The sequence below is a fragment of the Thermobia domestica genome, chromosome 5, assembly GCF_964235325.1.
Source record: "Thermobia domestica chromosome 5, izTheDome1.hap1.1, whole genome shotgun sequence".
Classification (NCBI taxonomy): Eukaryota; Metazoa; Arthropoda; class Insecta; order Zygentoma; family Lepismatidae; genus Thermobia; species Thermobia domestica.
The window spans coordinates 306,737,808-306,764,197 of NC_137458.1; the positions used below are offsets into that span (position 1 = coordinate 306,737,808).

Sequence of the window (26,390 nt, forward strand, 5' to 3'; positions counted from 1 at the left end):
TTTCGAACTATTTTGTTTACCCTTTTGGCCTTATTCTTACATTTTAATCTCTTCAATCCACATTCATTGCTGATAGCGTTATCTTCTTATCTGGTTACGGTTAATAGTCCTCACCAATTAATCACACAGGAGCTATTGACTACATAACACACAATTCTCTTTGCGGGCTTACATTTTAAGCTCTTCACTTGAAGTCGTTAACAAGCACCACTATGATCAAAGCCGATACGTACAGAATCGAATTGGAATATAAAGACGTAACTCATACTAGATGACACGTACGGTACTACAGACGCATATGTAGTCGTAAAATCGCGCAAAAGAATTTGCTCGCGATATAGATGTAACAGCATTAAATTGTCAATATCGCACAGAAATAATAACTCAACTCTCAAGCCTTCCTTGGCTTCTCCGAGAGGAGGGTTATGCGCTGCCACTACGCTACCATTCATTTCATACAATTCATCGGCATCTCTCGCCGGCGCTGTAACTACATTTAAAACATGTATGTCTACGGGTACTCGCATCAAGCCGTGTGTAGTTACTGTCTCTGTTTACCTATTTCCTTTTCTCTGAATGTTAACATCCTCTTGTTTTGTTCTACATGTATTTATCATTGACTTATAAAGCGATTCATCCGCCACTACGCAAGGTTATTTTTGTACCAAAGTCATAGTCAATAGTCTCGCTAACGTTATTTTTCCTAGCCACTATTTCCGGTGTAAACGAACAAATATCTTCAAATACAACATGATTATCAAATAAATCAAAATTTTCTTCCGCAATCTGGGCTTGTGCGGTTTTTTGATCTCTAATGCGCGTTGCACTTCGTATGCTACACTTGGAAATACGCTGACACTAGCCTGATATACTATTAAAGGTAGTAATTCGCAACTAACACATTCAGAACGGATGTTATTCACGCAAATTTCCTTTGTTTCATAGCTAATTAATGGTATCATTACATCGAACACTTCAATTATGTTTACTTGTTCAAAGTCTACATTTATTTCACTGACGCCAGCCAGATGTAAAACTAATGGTGTTGATTCAATAACTATAGGTGCAGAAATCTGACATCGTTCTATACAATCATCTTCTACAAGGGTGACGTTAGCTCGTGCCTGCTCTACATGATTTTCCACTAAACTACTTCCATGATTTTTACTTTCTAAACGTTCAAATTCGACTGGCCTAATTTTCCAGCTGTTCAACTGTTTGACGCTCAACGATGGTAACTGAATTTCAGCAGAAGGCAGAATTTTATGTATTTGCTGACGTAAATTGTCTACTGTAACTATGCGCACATACTGCGGTTTAACTTTCGACGATAATTTTAGTTCAAAGCATTTTTCAAAATCTATACATTCAAAATTATGGATCGCGCGCTTATTCGGTGATTCCGATTTACTTAAAGCCGCGTAGTGAGTCAGTAATGCTGACCTGCACAACAGCTGCTTGCCTGAATCTATTTCAGATGTATCAACTGACTTTTTATTCTTAGCTTTGTATCCTACGCTTGCCGGGTTCACTTTCGAGTTCTCTTACAATTGTTCCATGTAACTATTGTTCATACTCAGGATGCCCTACTTTCTGATGCCTTTCTAAAATAGATTACAACTCTTGCATTGTACGTCTACCTATAACTATGATCCGTCGTCTGTCATCTGTACGCACTTCTGCCGTTACGTCAAATGTAAATGACCAACTTCGTGCGGTGAAAGTAATTTCCTCTGGAATGTTCGAATTTTTATCTCCATCTGATAAAGCAAAATATTTGAATTGCTGAACTTTACGCCAAGTAACATAATTGATTTCTTCACTTTTGTCTAAGTATATGTCAAAAAAACTTTTACCTATCATTACTGTAGACGACCTCATGACGTTATTATTTATTTTTATTTTTTCATAAACAGGAACTCAAAACTAAACTCCGAAATATTCTAAACGTTCAACAATCATTTTCATTTTCTAAGTATGATTTCTAACTTTTCCCTGATTTGTGCCAACTTGTCCTTTAACCATGTTTGAAATTGTTCTAAAATACTAGGCTATTGATATAAATTATGAATAACTAATTGAAAGTAAAAAAGTGCAAAATATAAAGATTCAAAGTCGACAATAAATCGTAAACACACAACTTTTTGAAATTAAGGTGTGAATATTTCAATTGCACAGAGCCATTTTTTTTTCATTCACAAAAACATAAAAGGTGGATAGTGTAAAACGTGTACGTATGTGTGTCCCGACTATGATCAGCTGTTTACTATCCGTTCACATCTACATAATATTAAAGATCCACAAGAAATTTTCACGAGCTCTACTTGTTTTTTTCTTAATATCGAAATGAATTTACTCACATGAAAAACTTTACGTTACTTTTTGTTTCTTTGTCTATCCCTGTTCTTTAAAATTGGCTAAAAGTATTCACATACCAGCTGACGAAAATTGGCTGTCAGCACTATGCTGGTCTACTTCAAACCTCAACATGTTATATGTATCACTGGTGGTACTGTAAAAACCATTATCCGAAGATTGCTGTAATTTCGTCTATGTCACGGTCGTCATGTGGTTGAAACCGTGTTTTTTTTTTTTTTTTTTTTTTTTTTTTTGCCGTCGTTTGAGTTTTGTAAATACAAGCATAACGCTCTCTCTCTCTCTCTCTCTCTTTCTCTCTGTCACTCATTTAGTTCATTCATCCCAGCTTTACTACGGCAAATCACAATTCCATCCACACTTATATTTTATCGCAAACCGAAGCTGGGAAAAGACGGTTCGTGAAACATAAGTACCGTAAAAAGTAGAAATATGTGTAGATGATTAACTTAAGCACAGATATTAACGAATACAAATAACCCTATGACACAAATCACAAAACCTAATTAAATTGTGCAAAAAATATAATGTTGCTGAATATGACTTATACAAGTTAAAAGGAGTTCACGAGATTACAAATGAACAGACAAACAAATAGACAAATATCTTTTATAATTATATTGACCTCTTATTTCATTTCTGTTTGCTTTCTTTCAATGAAAAGGTGGGTCGGTGACTTTATCAACGAATTAAGGTTCACTTACTCACAGTTAATCTTCGGCCGGTCAGCTGATACCACTTGGGTCCTGGCGTCGAATCCATTCGACGTAAATAATTAAAAGAGATCCACAGAAATGTTCCTGTACTGGAGCCGGAATAAGCTTGGCGCTGCGTCGATTAATCTCGAAGGCCCAATATAGATCCCCACTGGTAGGAATAAGCGATCATCCAAGCTGGTGCGATTATTTCCTGCTGCTCATTGGTTCGAACCCAGAGTCTACCACATAAAACTGAGACCACAAACGAATGTTAAAATGCTAACACGTATATACGAATTACTTCACGTGAGATTTCTACATACTGTTCGAATAGTTATTTTATACGGATGCGTAAAATATCATTGACGATCAACTATAAAATTAACTCTCACATACGCAAGCGACGATTCAGCGTGCGAAGCTCAACCCGTACGAGGGGAGCACTTACGTATTATCTTTAGGACAATGCACCCCACTCCCTTGGTGCGTGCTCTTCGAAGTGATAGACAGGCGCGCGTACCAAACACACACAGCGTTCTATTTAGCAAACCACAGCTTGTATATGGTCAGCCGGGAAAATCCCGATTTTCACTCCTAGCGTCGGGACCAGAATTATTGTCCAATTAGCTTATGGTTATAAAAGTGCGTAGGTGGAAAGTGATTGTCCCGAAAATCAGACACAGAGTGACGTTCATCATGCATGTTACTATCACGTGAACAGTCTTTGTTTCTCGACCATATATGGCCGTAAAAATCGGAGGCCTACCAACACAAATGCAGAAAATAAACTGATGAATGTTCCTTTTATATACGAGGTTTGGTTAATAAAGTTTGAAATTAAGTCTGTGTTTTCCAATGTCTCTTTAATTTCCAAAATAATAAGGTTCGGGTCGGTGATAACCTTCTGACATTGGAAAAAATATTTCTTTGATAATATTGTTTACCAATGGTACAAGTCTGTTTCGCAATTACATGCCCGTAGCGACATTTAAATGGTGCAATTCCTTTTAGCGTTCATTGCGTTCTTTGACTATTAACTGAAAAAATACGCAGATGTATCGAGATAAATGAACTACTGCTTATAAATGTGATAATCTCGAATGTTTTTTTAGCTGAAATAATAAAATTGTTTATTATTTCAACGACTTTACTCGTTTCTGTCTTAGTCAGCAACGAATGTTCTTTCCGTTGTTTTAGTCAGAAACGAATGTTGCTTATGTACACTGATTATATACTGCTGGTTGAAAAATTGAGACTACACTCCATAGTCTTAAGTCCAAAAAGTTTAACCAATATTCTTACATTTTTCGAAAGTGGTTAATATTGGAATTTGTTTCTCTCAATTCAATGTCAAAGCGACAGACTTATACTATTAATAGAAATAGATTTTCTGTCCTTAGGCTTAAAGTAAATATTTAATGCGATATTTTAAAAGGAAAAAATCTTAAAATATGACAAAAAAGTCAAAACTCACACATTATTTGCACATGGTTTAAGTCTTCTGAAAGTACTCCGTCCGCATTGGACTATCACAAAAAAAATAGGCTATTAATCTCGCGCTCTTTGTCTACTTACAAAGTAACGGATTCGCGTACTCATGTCTATTTTGACGTATTCAGATCTTGTCTACTCAACCTGTTTTCCACACTGGGGTTTCCGTCACACAAAAGGATGTTAAGATATTATTGAAATTATCTTTCCAAACTAAGACGTTTCTGTTATTAAGAGAAACTTCTTCCTTCATTTTAATTAGTACTTTATTTTACGAATTTCCTACTTACATACCCCATCGAAAAATGGAAAACTATTATATATGTATTTTTAAAAATTTAAGACTTAAGCTTTCTTCTGTAATCATTAAAGAAAAATGGTTTTTATTTCAAAATAATCTGTTATGTTTTTATACTATAGAAACACGAAAGTACGTAACTTGTAATTCCTATAGCATACTAAATTTTTCATTTATTATTTAGGAGAATGCAAGGATCTTTGCTTGCAGAGAAGCTTGTTCATTCGTGCCGAGAGTGTGGAAGGGAGTTCAATAAGGGATTCCAATTAAAGCTTCATAGTATCGTGCATACCGATAGAAAATCATACTTCTGTTCCGATTGTGGAAAGGAATTCAAATATATTAACCATTTAAAGTTGCACGAAAAGGTTCATGGTCGTCAGAAAATATTTTCGTGCGGTGATTGTGGAAAAGTATTCAAACAGAAAGGCTACTTTGAAAGGCATGTATACAGTCATACAATTGTAAAACATTTTCACTGCAGTAAGTGTGGAAAGACATTTAGTGCATCACAGTATTACTCACGGCACATTCAAATGCATGAGGAACCAATGCTTTACAGTTGCCCACTTTGTGATAAATCGTTCAGACATAAAATATCTTTGAGACTGCACTTGATGAATCATAAAGGTGAAAAACCATTTAATTGTGAGAAATGCAGAAAAGGCTTTACTTCAAAATATTTAATGAGAAACCACATGTTTCGTCATATAAGGGAAAAACCGTTTAAGTGCAAAATATGTGCAAAGGAATTCGTGGATAGATTAAGTTTAAGAAAACACCTTGCAGCGCATACCAATAAAAAGTCGTATCAATGCCAGGAATGTGGAAAGAGCTTTTCTTCAAAGACATATTTAAGATTTCATATGGTCAGCCACTTGGTAGAAGGGTCTCTCTGTTGCGAAAAATGTGGGAAAAAAGTTAGTTCGGAACGAAGTTTGAAGAAACACAGGCTTCTTCATTTGAACAAACAAACTTACCGCTGCCAAATATGTACCAAAATTTTAACCTCAGATCAAGGTCTGAAAAGACACATTGCAATTCATGCCGATCAGAAATCTTTCCATTGCGAAGAGTGTGGAAAACGTTTCCATTTAAAATCATCCCTGAAAAGACACTGTGCTATTCATACAGGTGAGAGGCCATACGACTGTGATGAGTGTGGAAAAAAGTTTGGAAATAAAGTGCATTTAAAGAGACATATGTTCACTCATACAAGTGAAAAACCTTATCAATGTCCTGAGTGTGGAAAGGGATTCATTGAAAAAGTAAGTTTGGAGAGTCACCTGTACTCTCACGGGAAAAGGGCCCCTCATTGTTGTAAAGATTGTGGAAGTAAATTTAGTTGTGAACTGTACTTGAAAAAACACATGTTCAACCACATGATAGAGAAGCCTTTTACATGTCAGACATGTGGAAGAGGTTTCCGTGTCAAATCGAGATTAGAATACCACATGTTTAGTCATACTAATGAAAAACCTCATGTATGTGACGAGTGTGGTAAGGGGTTCGGTATTAAATACCTACTAAAGAATCACAAACTTCTTCATAATAAGTAGTCAGGCATTATCGAAAATTTGTCTGATCTACGTAATTGAAGACAAGTATAATTTTTATCGCCCTTAATAAAGTTCTGTATTGTTGAAGGCTAGCAGTAGGTAGAATTAGTTATGAAACTACGAACCCCAACGTGCTATATTTTTGGCTGCTCTGGTGGAAGAGGAAATATATTGTGTGAAGTTAAATTCTTTCTTATCTTTAACTAAATTACTCTTTCTGCACAGTAATTTTTTTTTTTTTTTTTTTTTTTTTTTTGTAATTAGAAATAAATTCTCAAATTCATGCAAGTAAAGTTTTTTGATTAGGGAATGAAGTGTTCTATTGGCTTGCATATTTCGGAGCAGTGTTCGCCATCGCACATGGGGTAGTTATTCAGGAAATAATTGTCGGTAAGAAAGGAAGAAAAAGGATATTTGAATGACATCCTGTTATATGAAGAGGTGGAAAGTTTTAAGGTATCTACAAGTATTTTAATGTAGAATCTATTTTAGAAATCATCGTGTACAATATCGCAAGTCTCAATTCCATACGTGAATTGTTTACAAGTAGCTTCGCCAACATATCACCCATGGGCAATTAGGGGTATTGATAGCGAAACACAACTCATTATGCTTTTTCATATATCAAATTGTTTTGTTACGTGATGGAATATAACGCTTAAAAAAATGTACTTTCAGAAATTTAAGGTCAAACTTAAAAGAGAATGTATATTTTTATTGTTACCTATTCTTTTCGAAAATGAAATCTTTCCATAAAACATGCCATGGCTACGTAGTGATGGGCAGTGGGTATATTCCCGGCGGGAAGGAAAATAAAAAGTGGGGATATTCCCGTTTCTTCCCTGGCATAAATTTCCGGGATGAAATTTATTTCCGCTTTTTTATTTTATCTTCAAAATTATCAGAAACATATGACCAATTACTTTATTTTCATTTATCGTTGTTTACGTCTATTTTTTGAAAATCGTTTTGAGGTTAAAAAATAAAATTCGTTCACTGTATTTTATATAACTAATCAGATAATTTTTAAAGTTCCATTTCCATTTGCATTAAAAGTTAGCAAAGTACTAATTTATAAGTGATGAAAAGGAACAACTTTGTGAAGTAATGTAGAAATTGTGTAGAAATACAGACGTACTATCAACACACTCCGAAACGCTGTTAGCAATAGATGTGTCTGTCCGTCTCCTGTCTGATTCAAATTTCTTATCAGGAACTCGGACTTCTCTTACATGTGAATTAACACAAAACATTTTCAGAAATAATTCGGATGAAAGGTTGTGTGGGGCATTGTTAACGTGCAAAATTATAAAGATAAATCAGTGCCTTGCAAATATTGTGAACATAAATATCTATGCGCAAACGTTGATAAAATGATGAGATATGTGTTTTCTGGCAATTACCCAAACTAATTTGTTTAAACATTTACAAATTGAATATGCTTACATCATAAATAGAGTCAGGTTTACAAAACCCACTTCCATATAAATTTAAGATGTTTAGCAATGTAAAAGTGTGTGGACTTACTATACAACTTTCTCCTTAGATTTATTTGCATAGAACCCTGTATACATTTATACGTCGCTCTAAATATTAATAAAATAACAATACCGTTCAGAATATACATTTCAAAGAAACTTATGAAGACAACAGTAAAAATATACTGTGATAAGAAAGAAAAGCGAAGTTAACTTGGAATCTTAATATTGTAATAGAATGCAATTTTCTTCGTGATTTACACAAATTCCCGGGATATTGCCATTTTTAGGAATATTCCCGAAAAATATCTTCCCAGGAATATACCCATTACTATGGTTACGCCCTTTAGGCAAATGGGGAGGAAGATGGAAGAATTATTGGAATGGCAATATGGGAGGAAACGATTACCTTAGGAAAACCCACGGACACGTCCAGGACAAATTTATTTGTTCGGGGTAGCACATGGAGTCACAAAACAGAAGCAAGCGTTCAAACACAGCCACTGTGCCATTCCCTTGATTTTTGGATTCAATGCTCTTGAATTTTTTTAATTACGTTTCGTTACATTTCTAATTCCTCTGATGATTCTTTCGTTCAGTTACACGCAAGCGGATATATGTTTATATCCAAACTAAGAATGAGAAATATCACACTCTTACATTCTTTATCCTTATAATTTTATCCAATTTAATTGTTTCTGAAACCAAGTCATTACTCCAATTTTTTCAGATAACTTTCCTAACCTTCCCGGAAAGAAATTCGTAGTTACAGTGTTGAGGAAATCTTTACAGCCATAACTTTCTCATTACTGGTTAAGTTTAAACTTTTCAACATTTCTAATTTTTTGTAGCGAAGAATGGAGTACTGTTTTATAATGTCTGAATATATGATTCCAAAACATGATTGTTACTTTTAATAACCAGCCTAATTTCTTCTTGGTATGGTGAGCTTCCTGAGACGACTGCTTCATGTCCTGCCCCTTTGAAAGTGGTGTGTCTGTTCAGATTACTCACTTCATCATCTATAAACAAAACCAAACCATGCAATTAATTCACTAGTTCGTTTCATATCCCTTTGAACAAATGACGTAAGGACCACAAATGATATTCTCCGATCACGGCTAGGAAATGATGAAAGTTCCCTCTTAATATATTAGATCTTTCTGCTGGGTTTCTAGACCGCGTGTTAAAAATCTACCAACGGGATTGATGGGTAAAACAAAATGTTGTCTTGAGCTAATATTAGAATATAGATATTCCTAGTTTTGGGACTGGCTTTTTCATTTAAACTTGAAGACTGAATCTACTTAAAATTTGCAATCAGTTCGTGTTAACATGTTAATTACAAGTTTGTGAAATATCATTTAATAATTTGCAGTGTCTAGTAAAGTTTTCCGCAGAGCACCAGGAATTCGCTGCCAAAACTTTGCGATTGAATTTTATAGGAATTCTAACTGACTCATCATGAAATATAATTATTGTCCTCCGTAACGATATATTTCTGATTTACAATTCTACTTCGTTCAACGTTAAATTAATTAAAATTCCCTCAGCGAAAGTCGAAAAAGTACTTCCAATGATCAGAAAGTGTTGTACCTAACCATCATGAAAAAAAATATGTGTAATATTGTACAACTACTGTAGAAAATGAAGGAAATACTGTTTTAAATTGTAATGTACTGTAATGTTTCTCACGAGATAATATATTAATTAGCAGTCAACAACAAAAGTAACCTATTAGTTACGTGGATTCATGGATATAATCATATTTAAGTAATATTTTGTGGAATTTCATTATTATGCTACGACCTCGTGTTATGTCATGAGATTAGTATAAATAAATTGCAGTCTTTGTCATACTTTTTCTTCATAAAGTAACGTCATAAGCAGATATAAACATGTACCACGACTCACTTGCTCTTACGTCCTATATTCCTCCAATTCTCTCTGTGAACTGTTTTAATAACGTTATATTTTTACTGAATCAATTGAGTGTATATAAATTCCATGTAATTATCACGTATTTGCATTTGTCTTTCTAAAGTAATGATAGGTACACTCATGTACAAAATTATTGTCGCATGTCTATAAATATGTTGTAGGAATATATTTGATAACGAATTCACCCAGTATTTCTTATAATGTTAGTATGTGTATAATTAGCAAAGACATGTATGAGGAAAATTTCATGTCAAAAGAGCAGTAAATAAGAACAATAAAACGAAAATAAAACTTTCTTGTCCATTTAGCAACATTTTGTTTTACTCATTCTAATTTTCGTATTTATGATTCTTTTCCTATAAAATTTACCACAAATATACATACATTTTCCGATAATACACATAGTATCAGTATTAAAAGTACCCTGCAAAATCATTATCAAATTATATTCTTACAAGAAGACAGTTATAGACATGCGACAATCACTTTGGACATGGGTGTACATAGCTCAGCTGCCATATTAAAGCAAGATAATCATTTCACAAATGCTAAATTCATGTAATGTATACATATACAAGTTTCTCAAGTATTTCGTATTTCAATTTAAAGTACGGTATTATTAGGGGATGATGCTCTGGCTGATTCCCAAATGACCACGTCTGTGAATTCAGACACTTCTATAGTCATAGGGTCCGATAACGTACGATGTACCTCTTCCGTAAATGAAGGAGGCGCCGTATTTGTTGGAAGCCTTTGCCAGAAGGAAAGTGGTTATTTTCTCTCAGTGGCGACCAACACGTACCACTGAGTCTGGACTCTGCCGGGCTTGGTCACACCGAGGGATTGTGTAGCTGGTACTTGTAACAGCTCGTGGGAAGTTTGCTTGCTTTATAACGTTCGGGTACCAACACTGCAGATGCTGGCTAGTCCAGTCTCCACCAGCTACATCGCTAGACTGGAAGACACTCAGAATCTGTCTTCTTGCAACATGGGACTACACTACTTATGACATCCCACTCTCCTGCTTGTAACATGGGGTTACCTGCCATATGGTAAACGAAGACAAGGAACCAACCGTCAAGACAGATTGAAACAAAACATATTTACTGCAACCACGGACGGTTTCAAGGTATCACATTTCGGCTCATTCAGAAGGGCAGAGCCCGAGGTAAGTACATGCCCAGTAGAGAACACACGAACTATATCACCTGTTCAACTGTTAATTCCGCCATGACCACTCTCAAGCTTGTGCTGAGAAAAGGGGAGGGTACCCTTCTTGAGGTAGGTGTTTTGCCTGACAAAACTCGCCAACTTTTGTGTCTAACTATAAGGGATTCCTTGATATGGACATCTTGTAATGATTGACCACATTTCACCAGACTTTCTTCTGCGTGTGCAGTCGGAATGGATACGGCGTTTAGGATTATGGTTTAGACGGGATGGCCACCACATAGAACATGTGCTGTCGTATACCATTGGTATTTGATTTTTCAAACTTTTAAGTGTTCATAAAGTGAGAAATATTCAAGACATAAAAAAAATAATTACACTTTTGAATTCCGAGTTCATGTCAGTGTTACTTGATATGCGATAAAGCGACATGCTCCTGTTCTCATCTGAAATTTCTGACTTGCAGTGAAGACGGCGAATTTAAGTATGACGGCCATTGTTGCCACGTACCGTATAAGTTGTAGCTCTCATTCTACTACCATCTCCCGCTGCGACTTTCATATTTTCTTCTCAGGATTCAAATTGGAAAGGTGTCAAAATACTTTTTCTTCACCCTGGATTACAAAAATACAATTTTTCGCAGGAACTCTCATTTCTACAAAGCAATATTTTTTTTTCTGAGAAAGGTAACCTGAAAACCTATTGCTTACTAAAAAATAAATTATTTTGAAAATACAGCAATTTGTATTTAGTACATTATATATTCACTCATTTTCCAAATAATTTAAATAGTTTAGCATTTATGTTTCAATAACTAAATTACCCAATTCCAAAAATAACAATTACTACATTGTTACAAAGTATACTGACCATAAAAAAAATTTAGAATGCTCCACGAGCATTGCCGGAACGAACTTGAAAAGAATTATTTTTTTTCGAACTCTATATCAAATTGTATATTAAATTTATTTGATTACCTAATGACGTTTTTGACGCTCTACCAAATGGAGGGCTCAAAATTGAATCAACAACACCAATATAATCTATCTATAACTTAACGTTCCCGAGATATGGCTTCCTAAATCTCCCGAAATCGGAACTCTTTTGGCCAGTATCTCGGGAAAGATATGACTGACGTCAAAAATTCCATAATTTCTTTTACATAATTTCTGAAGCTCCATCGAACGGAGGGATCAACTTTCCCTACCATCTCAGAGCGTCTTAAGATGATGTACATACATTAGAGGAGAGCCCCTCTCTATTATGCTAAAACTGAATCAGTCGAAAAAAATCATTGATACTTTTGATGTAGATGATGCATCTTCCAATCAAATTGTTCGAAGTTTACTTAAGAAGAATTCACTGAGACAGGACGTAGCTTTGACTCTTCAACGATGTTCTCAATGAACTGAGTGTTGTACTTGGCGACAAGAGCGGCACATTCAGCCCAAGTATGACCGTGTTGTTACGTGCTAATTCAAATTTCGAAAAATATAATATCTTTAGTGTTATGGAAGATTACACTGCTGTTGACATCGACATAAATCCTTCACAAATTACTTGTTTTCGGTATGTTTCAGAGACATCTGCAAATATGTAAATCATTTTCACATCTAAAGCATATTCTTTGACAGTCTTTCGTTTGAATATCTTAATAACTTATTGATTATTTCACAAACAAAAACGGTAAATTGACTTACATGAAGAGAAATTGAATCATTTAATTTTTGTAGTTCGCGTATCTTCAATATTTCCTAATCTGCCCATATACGTGATAAAAGTGCGATAATATGCATACGTTTACCATTTTGTTTAATTTAGTTACACTGAAGAATAATATGAAATTCATCAGATGTCATTCCTTCGGATTCCGCAATTTCCAAGTTTCCAATAATTTTAAGTACAGGATGCGGCAAAACAAACAGTACTGAAGTTCGAATACGAATAGCGCACAGACGCAATGCGGCATGAGATGTGAGCGCCACATATGTACTCATGTATGGACTAACGTGATATATAGTGGCGCGAAGATAATGTTGCTCACAACAGAGGAGAATGTGTTTATTTTCAAGGACTATTTCCGGTCATAAGGTATGGGACAGTGTCTCACTGCAGAACGTGAACACGCTTTTACTGTATTGCTCTGGAGTGTTAGTTATGGCATATGAAGATGAAGACTTCATCAGCAACATACACTTCAGTGATGAAAGTAATATTTATACTGATCGCTATATCAATTGACAGTTGATTATTGACCCATTCTTGCACAGTTTGCTGCACCAAAAATCTGTCGTTAGAAGAACAATAGATGCAGCAAAGACGGAGCTACTGCCCATATTCAAGACAGTCACTTGTTCTGCTCACGAAAGTTTGGATGTCACTTGATTTCCCGTGGAACGGATTTTCCATATCCTTCCCATTACTCTGATCTCAGGGCTCCAGATGTCTCATATGGGGTTTGCTGAAGGAAGCAATGTTCCGAACAGATAACTACTACCACTATACCGGAGTTAAGAGAGAAGATCCGGACATTCGTTTTGTCGTTCCAGCAACCCATGTTCACTACCGTATTCATCAATCTACACGACCACTATGAAGAATGTGTGCGACGTAATGGTCAACATCTTGAACACATGATGTACAAGCGCGATTCCTCTTAAATGGGCAATATATGTTGAGCAACATTTAGTTGAAATCCATTTAACATCATTTCTTGTTTCATTATGTTGTACAACAAATAAATAAATAAATAAATAAATGTCAATGACGTAATTTCAGTACTGTTTGTTTTGCCGCATACTGTATTAACTACAAAATGGAATATATTTTATTTCATGCTATCCAGATTACTTATATCGACTGTTATTTTTATATCGACTGTTCGTTTGTTGAAGCTAAGCATTCTTTTCTCGACAAAGGCTATATTGGACGTGAACCTATATTTAAGGTAAAATGCACTGGTGCATAAAGCAATCCCATAGGGTGTCGCGTAATTAACAATTTAGTAAGTTAAAATCAATTTTGAGACAGACTCTATCAGTCGAAGCCTTCAGCGGCAGCAACAATGCTCTGTACTACATAGAGTCACTTCTTTATAGAAACTTGTAATGTTTCACTATTATATTATCTATATAGTAAAATGCTAGGCTATGTTTGTGTCAAGAAAAGTTTATATGTTTGCGGCCAATCCTTTCTACAGTGAGTTCTCGGGAACCATAGGCTATAGAAAAAGGCCGTTTTCACTGATTGATTGCAAATTTTCTGTACATTGTTCAGTTCTAATTGAAAATTAAAGAAAATTGCTGTTATTTCTTTACTGCATTTTTTAAGGGTACACTGAAAGTGTTGAAATTTCTTAAGAAGTAAGGCATCATATCGTATGATTTATACATTCCAACATCATACATATGTATACGGGGTTAGTATATCTTTCCGACATTTGTTTCATGGCCAAATGATGATGAAAAACGAAGGATAACCATTTCTCCAGCCTAAGATCAATCTTTATTGTTTGGAGTGTTTTGCACAATGAACATCATATATCACTGACATCATAATTAATTGTGTGTGTAACGTATTTCCTTATTACATATTGCATGCAAGAAGAAAGAAAATTCTGATCATACATGAATTAGAAACTCTTAAATAGTAGTAGGCTCAAATCTTGCAAACGGCGAGATATGAAAAAAATCTCTCCTTGCCGATTTTTATCAAGACGTCTTTCACTTGTGTCTGTAAAGAGACATGTACAGATGTTATGAAGAATGAGAATGAGATTCATGCTCATCGTTGTGTAGAGAGCGCAGGTTCAACTAATTATTAATTAAAAAATCAAGTAAAAGTGTGTCATGATGCGTGGGCATTCAGTAAAGTGTGTCCTTAACTAACTAACTAACTCTATGGCCTATGGAACCAAGAGGTTCAATGCCACGTTCACAAAAGCTCTCCACTGACTTTTATCCTTAGTTAACTGCATCCAGTTTCTACTTAGTATTCCAATCTCTGCGAGATCCATCTTAATATTGTCCTCCCATCTGCACCTAGGTCTTCCTAATGGTCGTTTTCCGATTCGATTATCATATGTTGATCACAATCTAAATGGTCAAGAATAATGAAACTTACGTCGAAATCCTTTTTCATACTCAAACACACTTCACGATAAGAAGATATATATATATATATATATATATATATATATATATATATATATATATATATATATATTTACATCAGCTAATGCTTCTGGCAACAAATACTATTCGAAGCTTTCTTGCACCCACTGGAAAACGTGAAGTATATTAATATTTATTTGCATATATTGTTATTGTAGACTGTTCACATAATGCCCACCGACTTCGATTTTACAAAATTTGAGAAATAAATTTCACTTTTTATTTAGTGGTCAATTTGAAGGCATTTTGTTATACTACCATTAAGAAACCCATATACATCATATTACGAATCAATCATTATGGAACAATCTCATGTGTGACACGCAGCAGTGCTACCAATCTTTGAAAGTTTCATTTACAACTTTTTTTCTTTTTTCTTTTTTAACTGATTTTGTGAGTAATGGTGCATTCAGTATAAAGGTACAACAAGATATTCTCTTTCTCTCTCTCTCTCCCTGTGTGTGTGTGTGTGTGTGTTTTTTGTTTGTTTCTAGTTTCCGGCGTAAGCGTGTGGATACTACTAGGTATACTTTCGTGTGTACAAATGCTAGTGTGTGTGTGTATGTGGCGCGGGTATATGAACTATTAATTGGGATCGCGTAGTGGAACTTATCAATATTAGTACGTACATACAAACGGCTGTTACTTCACACGATAACTTTGGACGAATGCGAATTTTTAAATTCTGCTTTTTGCAATAAATAAGTAGAGTGATTCCTCTCGAGGGAGTTCCCCTAAATGGTAGCCCCTACCATGTCCCATTAAATCACAAATTGCCGCAATCGTTTGTACATTGTTTGTACAGAAATGTACAGGCCAAATTTTCGTTTGTACACTATTAGGGGCGCCGCCAGAAAGAAAACAAATTGGGGCTGTTTAACTGGTAGCCCCCCCCACCAACATGTTCTATTCAATCACTAATTATCGCAATCGTTTGTACTTCGTTTGTACAGAAATGTGCAGGCGAAATTTTCGTTTGTACACAATTAGGGGCGCCGCCAGAACGGAAAAAAATGGGGGCTGTCTAAGTGGTAGCCCCCCACCATGTCCAATTGAATCACAAATTGCCGCAATTGTTTGTACTTCGTTTGTACAGAAATGTGCAGGCGAAATGTATGTTCGCACGCAATTAGGGGCGCCGCCAGAACGAAAAAAATTGGGGGCTGTCTAAGTGGTAGCCCCCGACCATGTCCTATTCAATCACAAATTGTCGCAATCGTTTGTACTTCTTTTGTACAGAAATGTGCACCCGAAATTTTCGTTTGAACATAATTAAGGGCGCCGCCAGAACAGAAAAAAATGGGGGCTGTCTAAGTGGTAGCCCCCCCCCACCATGTCCAATTCAATCACAAGTTGTCGCATTCGTTTGTGCATCGTTTGTACAGAAATGTGCAGGCGAAATGTTTGTTTGAACAAACTTAGGGGCGCCGCCAGAACGAAAACAAAGTGGGGAGTTGTCTGAGTGGTAGCTCCCCCCACGATGTCCAATTGAATCACAAAATATCGCAATCGTTTGTACATTGTTTGTATAGAAATGTGCAGGCCAAATTTTCGTTTGTACACTATTAGGGGCGCCGCCAGAACGAAAACAATGTGAGGGCTGTCTCAATGGTAGCCCCTCCCATTTCCAATTCAATCACAAATTGTCACAATCGTTTCTATATCGTTTGTACAGAAATGTGCATGCAAAATTTTCGTTTGTACATAATTAGGGGCGCCGCCAGAACGAAAAAAATTGGGGGCTGTCTAAGTGGTAGCCCCCGACCATGTCCTATTCAATCACAAATTGTCGCAATCGTTTGTACTTCGTTTGTACAGAAATGTGCACGCGAAATTTTCGTTTGTACATAATTAAGGGCGCCGCCAGAACAGAAAAATGGGGGCTGTCTAAGTGGTAGCCCCCCCCACCATGTCCAATTCAATCACAAGTTGTCGCATTCGTTTGTGCATCGTTTGTACAGAAATGTGCAGGCGAAATGTTTGTTTGAACAAACTTAGGGGCGCCGCCAGAACGAAAACAAAGTGGGGGGCTGTCTAAGTGGTAGCCCCCCCCATCATGTCCAATTGAATCACAAATTGGCACAATCGTTTGTACTTCGTTTGTACAGAAATGTGCATGCAAAATGTATGTTCGTACACAATTAGGGGCGCCGCTAGAACGAAAACAAAGTGGGGGACTGTCTAACTGGTAGCCCCCCACCAACATGTTCTATTCTATCACAAATTATCGCAATCGTTTCTACTTCGTGTGTACAGAAATGTGCAGGCAAAAGTTTCGTTTGTACACAATTAGGGGCGCCGCCAGAACAAAAAAAAGGGGGCTGTCTAAGTGGTACCCCCCCACCATGTCCAATTCAATCACAAATTATCGCAATCGTTTGTACAGAAACGGGCAGGCGAAATGTTTGTTTGTACACAATTAGGGACGCCGCCAGAACGAAAACAAAGTAGGGTGCTTTCTAAGTAATACCTCCCCACCATGTCCAATTGAATCACGAATTGTCGGAATCGTTTGTACTTCGTTTGTACAGAAACGAGCAGGCGAAATGTTTGTTTGTACACAATTAGGGGCGCCGCCAGAACGAAAACTAAGTGGGGCTGTCTAAGTGGTAGCCCCCGACCATGTCCAATTCAATCACAAATTGTCGCAATCGTTTGTACGTCGTTTTTACAGAATTGTTCAGGTAAAATTTTCGTTTGTACACAATTAGGGGCGCCGCCAGAACGAAAACAAACTGGGGGCTCTCTAAGTGGTAGCTTCCCACCAACATGTCCAATTGAATCACAAATTTTCGTAATCGTTTGTTCATCGTTTGTACAGAAATATGCATGCGTAATTTTCATTTGTACACAATTAATGGCGCCGCCAGAACGAAAACAAAGTGGGGCTGTCTAAATGGTAGTCCCCACCATATCCAATTCAATCACAAATTATATCAATCGCTTGTACATCATTTGCACAGAAATGTGCAGGCGAAATTTTCGTTTGTACTCTATTAGGGGCGCCGCCAGAACGAAAACAATGTGAGGGATTGTATAAATGGTAGAAGCATTAAAAAAATGTGTCACATTTATGGAGTATTTTTCTAACAGGACTTTGTTCACACTATTGTGTGGTTTGGTTTGTTCACACTATCGTGTGATTCACTATATTGATCTTATCCTAACGATGATGGAATTAAATGTTTTTTTTTTGTTTTTTATATTTATATTTATACTTACAATCATTATTGCTGAGTTAGTTTTTCACTCCTCGGCTCTTATTATTAAACTTATTCATTATTTCTTACGTGAACTGAATCCTTATGAGAAAAATGTATTTTTTTCTTTCTATCTTGCGCAGAAACCGTTATTCTCATCTCGAACAGGAAATTGATAAGTGGAAGATATAACAAATTCACAAAGTAGACTGTTAAAGGGAAAATTATAACACAGTATTTTGTTTTATTTGATCATCTTCATTAAACTCATTTTGCAGAAACTATAGAATGCATGGTGAAGTATTTTGGTGCATTCAGCATTCTGATTTACGAGTAGAGTTGCTAACTGGCCGGTATTTGCTGTAATTTTGATTAAGGCCGGTGACCGGTACAAACTTCTTATTAGACCCCTTCTGACCGGTATTTTGGAATCTACAATCCAGAATATAACATTGAACATCGAAATTTTTCAACAGTGCCTTTACAAACACAAATTTCCGTTGTATTATACATTATCGATATTTTTTTAACGTATGGCAGTTTTTTTTATTTATTTAACATAACAAATTTGATAACACTTATATTTTATTGTAAAAGAATTTTATTCATTTATTGAGAGTAGAAAATGACTTTTTAATGCAATTTCCTTTGTTTGAAGTGAAGTTTATAGAATAAATTTCATTTTATGAATCAACTATTGTTACATAAAGATTAATATCCAGTATTATTCATCTGTTTCGATAATTTTAAACAAGTGACAATTGCTGGTAAATACAATAACGATCAATACAGTCTTCAGTTTCTCATTTGTACAGAGAATTTTGAGGGTGTGCCGGTAATTTTGTTTTCCTGAGTTGGCAACCTATTTACGAGGTTTTGTTTCAACTCTGCTACGTAGTGGCTCCGTACTGACACTCCGCATGCAAATAAGTATGTAAGGCTACCATACGCCCCGGTTTCTTAAAATTTGTCCCGGTGTGCAGATATTTTCCTTCTTGTCCTGTTTTTTTCTTTATTATTATTATTAATTACATATCAAAATTTCTGAAAAGATAATAAAATCGACTTATTCCTTTTGCTTTCAATTCCGACAATACTATAGGAACAATTTCATTCTAATCTTTATTATTATTGCAATCGCTGCTTTCCCGGATATAACATGCAATGTTTAAATCCTCCTAAGTAGCACTCTTATCACTAAAAGTAAGAATGTATACCCCGAGGTGGCAACAAATTCTTGTAACGTTGCAGACCAGCCCCGAAAACACATTTTTTTTTCTGCTTCAGAAAAACAATTATGCAAATTGCTTTCTTTTAGTTCGCATTTTAGGTTAACAAAAATAAATCAGCCTATTGAAATTTTGAAACAACTTCATAAATCTGGATATTTTTCTTTATAGACATGTAGAGCATGTAAAGGTGGTATGCGTAATAATATTGAAAATATAACTTTTGCCTAAATATTGTATGTTCACTGATTGCGTTTATATTGTATAACAGCTTCTAGCTTCTATAATAATTTTTAGCACTGTTGATTAAGTATGGACAGTGGCGTATTTACGATTTTGTTTCGGGAGGGGCTTTGCTAACTTCCGGGGGTGCTTTGCCTGAAAATATGAAAATTCTGCAAGATATTTCATATACTTTACTATAGTAAGTAAGATTTCGGTGGGGGGCTTGAGCCCGGAAGCCCTCCCCCTAAATACGCCACTGAGTATGGACTATATTAATACATTATTTTAAGTTGTATAACTAGTGCGATACTGTAGTAAAATTCGAAAGATAAAATTAATACAAAATGCAATATTTACTAGTAATTTGTAAGATGTCCCGTTTTATTCTGTTTTCAAAAAGTATGGTAGCCTTAAAGTATGCTAAACCATACAAAATAAATTGTACTGTAAATAGTACCCCTCTGATAGTGCTCTCAAACGGGTCGGGTTGTCGGGTCGGGTCAGTCGGGTGAGCTCGTGTCGGGTCACTCGGGTCGGGTCGTCACATTCTTCACTTATTTTCTATACGGAATACTATAAAGAGCTTTGTTGTGGAATTCAATTCGAAGTTGGTGAATGAATGATAAATGTGACTAATTGAAGGTGAAATAGTAATAAAATTTTAATTTTACCCTATATTAATTAATTGGTATTGTAATTGTAATTAATATTACTACTGACTTTTTTCCTTTCTGCGTTTCTATGTCAAGTTAAATGTCACATTAAGTGAAATTGAAAGGAAATATCTAGTTAACGTCCCACGTTATGCACCAACGCTAAGAGAGACAGTGATGATGAGAAATAATTGAAGTGGTTGAATGAAGAAAGTGGGAGGAAATGGGAGAACACCGAGAAAACCCATGCACATGGGGTTTGTCCACCAGAAAACTTACTTGGTACGAGCTGGAATCAATACCCATGGACCTTCGGGTCAAACATCTGCCTTTGGGCAGGACACATTATTATTATTATTATTATTATTATTATTATTATTATTATTATTATTATTATTATTATTATTATTATTATAACTTTAAGAGTGCCCAAGAAAGTTCCGCCGCCTTTTCACCAACACCTTCGAACATTGGTATGTAACCTAAGACGTACCTGGAATATCAAGAATCGTCTCCATCAGCCTCGACGACCTTCTGAAAACGTTCTGGAAGGCCATGGATTCCATCGCAGTCGAACTTGGTGGGACGTGAAGTGAAGAAGGTATCAAGTGCATATTGAACCTCTTCTAGCTGTTTGAATTGGCGTTCTCTAAGGTGATTGTCCAAGGAATGGAACAGGTGATAATCGGACGGTACAATGTCCGTGGAGTATGGCGGATCCAATAGTGTTTTCCATCCAAGGCGTAGAATGATTTTAGCCACGTGGGGCTTAGCGTTGCCTTGTAACAAGAGGACCCCTTTGCGATTCAGAACTGCTGGATCCAGACAGTACACAGTGACAGTACACAGTTGCATTGATGATCTGACCAGCTGGTAGCAGTTCCCGATGGACGATGCCTCGAGCAGTCCACAAAATGCACAGGAGAACCTTATTCTGGCGTAGTGCTGGCTTGGGCTGTTTTCGAACCGGTTCATGGGATGCTAACCAACAATGACGGCGCCGTGGAGCTTCGTACAGGACCCACTTCCCATCACATGTCAACACCCTGTCCAGAAATTGCTCCTTCCTCAGACGAGACACCAAAGAAACACAGGTGTCTGCTCGCGTTGCTTTCTGGCTCCAAGTCAAATCATGTAGGACCTATCAACCCAACTTGCAGTGCTTCCCAAGTTGATGGTGGTGGTGCCGAATGGTTTCTCCACTTACACTGAAAGGTAGTACCAGTTCCTCACATGTCTGTCTTCGCCTCAATTGCTGCCTGAAGATCTTTATTTTGAACATCTGTTTGTCTTCCGGCACGTGGTACGTCTTCGAGTGTTTCGTCACCGTCCTTAAACCGTCATACCACTTCACTCTCCGCGTAGTCACGACACCCTCACCAAAGGCCTGTCATATCTTCCGCCCCGCGGTGCAGCAATTTGAACTCGTACAGCAAACAAGCCCTTATGACGCTCTGTGAAGGCCCCATGTTCACTCAGTCCTTACGTACGTTCACGGTGTATCTGAACAGCCACAACCAAGTAGTATGTTGGATATACTTACTAGTGTTGCTCACGAGACCTGGTTTGGGGCATTCTCGTTTCGAAAATGTGTCGTGAAGGTAGTCTCGTCTGGAAAAGTGCATATGTTTCTATTGAAAGAGCTCTGTCTCATCTCGTACCCTTTCATGAAAATTCTGTTTCGTCTCGTCTCGTCCAACAACTGACCTTCACCTTATATCCATTCGCATTCAACTCACGGTGTGAGGGCCAATTGAACACAGACCTCCACAAAGAGACAGAACTTTCTTGGTCACCTTCAGATTATTATTATTATTATTATTATTATTATTATTATTATTATTATTATTATTATTATTATTATTATTATTATTATTATTGCTGGGGTAGTGATTTGACTTTCTCCGCAATAAAATACTTGCTAATTTTATATAACGTTGCAAATATCTTCTAGATAATTTAATCAAGAAAAAATAAAAGGTAATTCCCTACAGAATGATATTTCAGTGCAATTAGTTCCTTATGATTCTATCAGACAGCAACGCTGTTTTTAAATAGAAAAATCGGAATGTTAACGTGATGAAATTGTTGTTTGTTACACAGCAAAAAATATTAAAAGAAGTTCTATATACATTCCTTACTAGAAAATAATGTTGTCTTCAGAACTTTTATTCTTTTAGCCTTCAGAACTTGTCTTCAGAACTCAGTCAAATTTTATTTTGACTTTCGAACTTGATTGCCTAAATTTTAACCTTGGAAATTTGGATGTGGAGTAAAATAAAGAAGGTTAGCAGGGTAGAGAGGAAACGAATTAGGAAATGCTGAAAAAATGCAAGAGACGAGAGCAATATTAGACGATATAAGGAAGCGAAAAATGGACGGATCACAAGCTTTGATCTTGCTAAGGGATTGCATTCTGAGGGATGTAGTAAAGGGGGTGATATCAGGAGAGCGAGAGTGTGTAAGAAGGTTGGAATTGATAGATTGTAATAAGGAGGGTGGTACTTTATGTTGGGTTGCGAGGCAGATATTAGCGGGAAATCGCAAAAATGGAAGCTTCTTACCTAGTTCACGGAAACTGGCCTGTTTATTAATGGGAGAACACTGAGGAGGAGGAGGAGGATAATTATACTACAAGTAAAAAAAGCCGAAACAATGGTTTATGCATAAGAATTGGTCAGCATTTTTTTTTTCTGGTGGCAGTTTTGTAAAGTTCTAGCTCTCTCAAACTGGTTAGATTGTAAGGTCAAGTCACTCGGGTCGGTTGTCGGGTTAAGTCACCTCGGGTTGGTTCACTCGGGTCACTTTGGGTCGGGCCAATCGGGTCAGCTCGGGTCGGGTTGTCGGGTCGGGTCAGTCAATTTGGGTCACGGGTGGGGTCGGGTCGGTCTTCAACACATATAATTTCCACGAAAATTACAATATACCACGGTTTATACCTCATTGGACTTCCAATAAAACGTTTTCAATGATGTGTACACCATGTCACCATTTTTGTATGAGGGAATGTCTAGAGGGATTTTGTGGGAATTTGATGGAATGTAGATTCCTGTGTGTGTGTGTGTGTGTGTGTGTGTGTGTGTGTGTGTGTGTGTGTGTGTGTGTGTGTGTGTGTGTGTGTATGTATGTATGTGTGTGATACCTTACAGGATACAAGATGTCGAGGAAGTTTGTAAATAAACCGAACAATTTCTGTTATGTATGTGGGGAGCTGATATTTAAATCACAACGTCGATGTTTTACTCCACTTGTGAGGAAGTGTTATCAGTTATATTTTGGTTGCTGTGTAGGAGACCAGGATAAGAACTGGGTTCCTCACTACATTTGTTGTACTTGCGTGAAACGTCTGACTGGGTGGGCAAATGGTGGACGAAACATGAACTTCGCAGTACCGATGATCTGGAGGGAACCAAAAGATCATTCTTCAGACTGCTACTTTTGTATGACACAGATAAAAGAAATAAGCAGTAAATCTAACCACACAGTACAGTACCCTAATTTGCATCAGCAATTAGGCCAGTTCCACACAGTGCAGAATTACCTGTACCGGTACCTCTTTCTCATCTTACGGTAAATGAGGATTACGTACTTGAGGCAACTATTGAAGTTCCAAATGAAGATGATGATCCTACTTATGTAGGAAGCACATCTACATTGGATTCCCATCTGATAACTCCGGGTGAACTAAATGACCTCATACGGGATTTAAAACTCTCCAATACACAGACAGAACTTCTTGATTCTAAACTTAAGGCTGGAATCTGCTCCATCGTGACACTAAAGTGTGTATTTTTCGAAACCTTCATACAGAGTTTCAAAACTACTATTCTCAAGAAAATGATTTAGTGTATTGTAATAATGTCTGTGCTGTGATGGATAGACTTGGACATGCACATATAAGTACAGAGTGGAGATTGCTTATTGACTTTTTGAAAACTAGTTTTAAGGCTGTCCTTTTGCACAATAGCAACAAATTTCCTTCAGTGCCTTTGGCTTATGCAACTAATATGAAGGAAACCTATGAAAACATCGAAATAGTGTTAGAAAAAATTCAGTACGAGAAATACAAGTGGACCGTTTGCTGTGATTTACAAGTCATTTCTTTGTTAATGGGTTTGCAGCTTGGTTATACGAAATATTGTTGTTTCCTCTGCGAATGGGACAGCAGGAACAAAGCGGAACATTACATCAAGAAGGAATGGCCAACGCATGTATTAACTCCTGGACAGAAGAATGCTGTTTATTCCACACTGGTGAGCCCTGATTAGATAATTCTACCTCCTCTTCACATAAAGTTGGGGCTCTTCAAAAACTTTGTTAGGACAATGGACAAAAGTAATGCAGGATCTTGTTACCTCAAGGAAAAAATTCCTCGGGTTAGTGACGCTAGGGATTTTTGTAGACCCCCAAATAAGATGTTTGATTCGTGACCAAAAATTTGAGGATCTCTTAACTCTGGTTGAGAAAGCAGCTTGGTGTCCATTTAAATGTTTAACAGAGAATTTTTTAGGAAACAAGAAAGCCCCAAATTACCGCGAAATTGTGAGTGATTTCCGGCAATCATTCAATGAAATGGGTTGCAACATGTCCCTTAAAGTTCACTTTCTAGACTCCCACCTGCATTTCTTTCCTAAAAAGCTTGGTGCTGTTAGTGATGAGTATGGGGAACATTTTCATCGGGACATTTCCTCCATGGAGAAGAGGTACCAGTGACAGTGTAATTCAAAAATGCTAGCTGATTACTGTTGGACACTTAAAAGAGATGTTCCAGAAACCAAACACAGAAGAAAGTTGACAACTAAAACATATTAGTTGAGGTAAGTAAGTGCACATTTATTAAGAAGATACCACTCACTTCTTTTGTATTATTTATTAAGTAGATATAAAATGGTGACACGGTGTATACATCATTGAAAATATGTTTTATTTCAAATCCAATAAGATATAAACCGTGCTTATATTGTAATTTTCGTGGAAGTTATATGTGATTTTATCTGCACTAATGAATATTGTAAAATGAACAGTACACATAGCATATTTTTTATATAAATATGTTTATTTCTCTAGATAGAATAATGCTATTCTTATGAAACTTAGAGGGCTTACTAAGTATAAATCAGGCTAACATACAATATAATTTGTGCGTTTATATACCTAAGGTACCCAAGCTAAAAGTATGAAAATGGTTTAAAAAAAAAGAAAAAAAGAAAAAGAACAGAAATTTGAGGGGAAATTTTCCGAAAACACCTCTGTCACGGGAAAACTGAGGGTGATTAGAATTAGAATCACCATCTATTAGAATCAGGCATTTTCTTCCGTGTGCCAGAGAAAAAGATTTTTTTTTCAACTAGTGCAATAGGAACCATTTTCAAACTCATCAACCGTTATTCAAACCGGTTAATGTTGATCGCAGATATTAAAAATACTCACATCCGTATATTATTTAATACAAACGAAAATTTTACCTGCACATTTCTGCACAAACGATGTATAAACGATCGCGACAATTTCTGGTTCAATCGAACATGGTGGGGCTAGCACTCAGACAACTCCCTTTTTTTTTCGTTCTGTCCACGCATCTGATAGCTTAGAAAAAAAATTCGCCTGCGCATTACTGCTCAAACGATGTGCAAACAATTGAGATGATTTTCTTTTGAATCGGACGTAGGGGGTGCTACCAATTAGGTAGCCTATACTTTGTTATCGTTTTGGCGCGCCCGCAATTGTGTACAAACGAAAATTTCGCCTGCAAATTTCTGTACAGAACCGTAACAAACAAGTGCGACAGTTTGTGGTTAAATTCGACGTGATGAGAGGCCTATCAATTAGAGAGCCCATAGTTTGTTATCGTTTTGGCGGGGCCAAATTTATGTGCAAACGAAAATTTCAGCTGCACATTT

General features: G+C 36.5%; 1 protein-coding gene across 5 annotated transcripts in view; it reads left to right on the forward strand.

The window, feature by feature from the left end:
• The window catches only part of LOC145686765 (uncharacterized), an 82,664-nt gene that overhangs the window by 32,066 nt on the left and 24,208 nt on the right, over window positions 1–26,390 (forward strand). For 4 of the 5 annotated variants that reach the window (XM_081760406.1, XM_081760408.1, XM_081760407.1 and 1 more), the window contains exon 3: window positions 5,048–10,164. The exons of the other annotated variant lie outside the window; for it this stretch is intronic. In XM_081760406.1, the coding sequence (XP_081616532.1) occupies window positions 5,048–6,422 (1,375 nt within the window). In that variant the 3' untranslated portion in view covers window positions 6,423–10,164. Of the gene's footprint in view, window positions 1–5,047; window positions 10,165–26,390 lie in introns of those variants that run through there. 5 annotated transcript variants of the gene reach the window in all.